The sequence below is a fragment of the Dipodomys ordii genome, unplaced genomic scaffold, assembly GCF_000151885.1.
Source record: "Dipodomys ordii isolate 6190 unplaced genomic scaffold, Dord_2.0 Scaffold16173, whole genome shotgun sequence".
NCBI lineage: Eukaryota > Metazoa > Chordata > Mammalia > Rodentia > Heteromyidae > Dipodomys > Dipodomys ordii.
Genome location: NW_012283385.1, coordinates 1 through 2,699, shown reverse-complemented (window position 1 = coordinate 2,699; position 2,699 = coordinate 1). Strand labels below are relative to the sequence as shown.

The 2,699-nt window shown below is 48.7% G+C and overlaps 1 protein-coding gene across 1 annotated transcript; it reads right to left on the bottom strand.

The window, feature by feature from the left end:
• Positions 1-115: 115 nt before the first annotated feature.
• On the bottom strand, positions 116-1,966 carry LOC106002669 (guanine nucleotide-binding protein G(olf) subunit alpha-like). The gene is made up of 4 exons (XM_013037513.1): positions 1,825-1,966; positions 1,520-1,592; positions 474-528; positions 116-325 (listed from the first exon to the last, which is right to left on the bottom strand). Exons 1-4 carry the CDS (start codon positions 1,964-1,966, stop codon positions 116-118), a joined length of 480 nt encoding a protein of 159 aa, XP_012892967.1.
• Between the last annotated feature and the right edge of the window lie 733 nt (positions 1,967-2,699).

Genomic DNA, 2,699 nt, shown 5'->3' with positions numbered 1-2,699 from the left:
TACAAGGCAAGCGCTCTACCACTGAGCCACCTTCCTAGCCCAATCCTACTGTCTTTAATAAGTTTCAAGAGCATATAATTTTGAATAGAGGAAGCATTTCACATATAAACCAGTATCAATGCTGATTCTCAATTTTAAGCCACTTCATAAAAAGTGGTTCCATTTTTTTTTCCTGTTTAAAAATTTTCAGGGAGAACTGACTTACCTGAGAATATTCAAAGTCAGTGATTGGGGCTATGCTCTTGATATAATCTGATCGAAATTGGTTTTCAGGGTTGGCCAGTGGGACTGGAGGTATGATAGTACTCATCGCTGAGACAATTGTCTAAAATGAGAGAAATAAAACGATATGGAGAAATGGAGCATGTAGATTCCATGTATGATAATCTGAAATATGTCATTTCTGCCTATGCAATTTCTGAGCACAGAGTAATCTTTCTGGTAAACAAACATTAAGAGAAAAAGGTCCTTACCACAATAGCATCTTTGACATTTTTCCTGATGTCCAGAATTTTCTGTTTCTTCTCCCTGTATTGAAAGAGAGTTGTTACCAATTTAATTCACCCTTCACAAATTGAAATCAATTCAGTAAGATTTCAGATTTCCCATGCAACAGCAGGGTCTGGTTTGACTTACAAGTCAGTATCAACTCCCAAGACAACATCTGCAAAGATTTTACTTGGGAAATAAAAATATTCCTATCTTCTAATTTGTGCTTTAAATAAGTTTCATTTTATAACCTATATCTTTCAAAAACCCTTCAGCTCACAAATATTGCAAAATTATTATGAGTTTTGCATATAAACACAACCCAACAGTTATGCTCATTATTGACATGTTGATAATCGTAAGTTTAAATGATACTAGAAAGAGACACAGTTAGCTCTCTATATTGGGTGGTTCCATATTAGTGGGTTCAACCAACCAATGATTGAAAAAATTAAAAACTTGCATCTGTACTGAACATATGTAGACTTTTCCTGCATCACGGAAGATAACATTAAGGATAACTAAATGATAACAATGATTTTCCTTGTCATTAGGATAACTAAATTTACCTAGCATTTACCTTGTATTAGGTATTACAGGTCATCTAGAGATTCAAGGAGAATACTGTGCCATTTTACATGCAGCATTGATTGGAACCCTAGATTTTGGTATGGAGTGTGTGGGGTGTCAGATCCCAATGAATGAGGGATGGAAATGGAATGCTCAGAGCAACAGCAATATTGCAGACCGGCAACCCTAGAGTACCTAAGGAATTATTTTTCTAAGGATGTTATGTCTTAGCTAAACACCGCTAAAAGAAGATTTTGCCTAACTAAACAGAGCAAATTCTAATTTCTAATCCCTTGTGTCAATTCTAATTCCTAATTCTAATTCAGTTCTAATTCTAATTCGGCCAATTTCTAATTCCTCGCTTTCAGGGACTGTGTAGCAAAGCACCTGGGGGAGTCTGGAGAGAACTGACAAAAGTTTGCATGCGGGTTAGAAGGAAAAGCAGACTGAGCCTTCTTACTCGGGATTGAATCCGTTGACATGCAGGATCCTCATTTGTTTGACGATGGTGCTTTTGCCAGACTCGCCAGCCCCTGAGAACAAATAGAAAAAAACGTTGTCACCTGAGTCCTAGCGTTTCCCGGGACAGATTATCCTCCCGCCAGATGGGGTTTTCGCGGACAGGCGAGTTCCCCCAGGCCGCGGTCGGGTCTCGGGTCTCGGCGCCGGCCAGGCCCGCTCGGCCCCGCGCTCCGCGGCTGTGCGCTTGGCGGGCACCCGGAGCCGCCCCGGGGGCCGGAGCAGCCGCGCGCCCTCCGGCCTTACCCAGTAGCAGTAGGCGGTGAGTCGCTTTGTAAGCCAGGCGCTCTTTCTGCAACTGCTTCTCGATCTTTTTGTTGGCCTCGCGGCGTTCTTTTTCATCGACGCCCTGGTCTTCTGCGGTCTTGCTGTTGCCCAAGCACCCCATGCCTGCCTGCTCTGAGGGACTTCAGACAGGGAGAAGGCGCGCCAAAGGAAGAGACGGGTGCTGAGACCGACAGATCCTGCGACGGCTTCTCTCCCCGCTGCTGAAAGAGATGGGCTGGTCTCTCGGTGTTTGCCGATCCCCTATTCCCGATCCCCGATCACGACCCCAGATCCCCGGTCACCACGGGCGTTCTCCCCCCACCCCCTGCCCACCGCGAAGGAAAAATGATGGAAGGAAGACGCGCTGAGTAAAAATGCCTTTTTTTTTTTAAAAGAAAAGAATGTTTTAAACGTCCTTGGTAAATATCGTACAACTCACAGGGACCAGGGGCTGAGGGCGCCGGGCTCTGCTGGAGACAGCCAGGGTGGCGCTGCGCCCTCAGGTCGCACACCCGCGCCCGGCACTCCTCAGCGGCCATCCGGAGGGGGCTGCGCTCTCGGCCGGGTGCCGGGTCCCCGCCGGGGTGATGGCCACGGCGGCCAGGAGGGACGGATCGTGCGATGGGATTCCCCCTCCCCCCCAAGCGCGGGCCGTGGCCACCTGCTAGATTGGCCCGCACACCGCTCGGCCTTGGCGGTCGGACGCGCGCCCCCTCCCGGGTCCGGGTCCGGGTCGCTAGCTCTGCGCGCAGCCCGGGCTCAAAGCCCGGGGGTGGGGTCTAGAGGCCCGCCGGACGCCTGCGGAGCCCAAATGGGAGGAAGGGCCGTGGCACTTACTCGCTGGCCCGCGGTCC

Bases quoted from the DNA above. Each gene is read 5' to 3' on its own strand.
- LOC106002669 (XM_013037513.1), bottom strand. From the start codon at position 1,966: ATGGGGTGCTTGGGCAACAGCAAGACCGCAGAAGACCAGGGCGTCGAT. The intron at 1,593-1,824 runs GTAAGGCCGGAG...ATTTGTTCTCAG, and splicing joins TCACCGCCTACTGCTACTGG to GGGCTGGCGAGTCTGGCAAA. The intron at 326-473 runs GTAAGGACCTTT...CTCTCATTTTAG, and splicing joins ATGTCAAAGATGCTATTGTG to ACAATTGTCTCAGCGATGAG.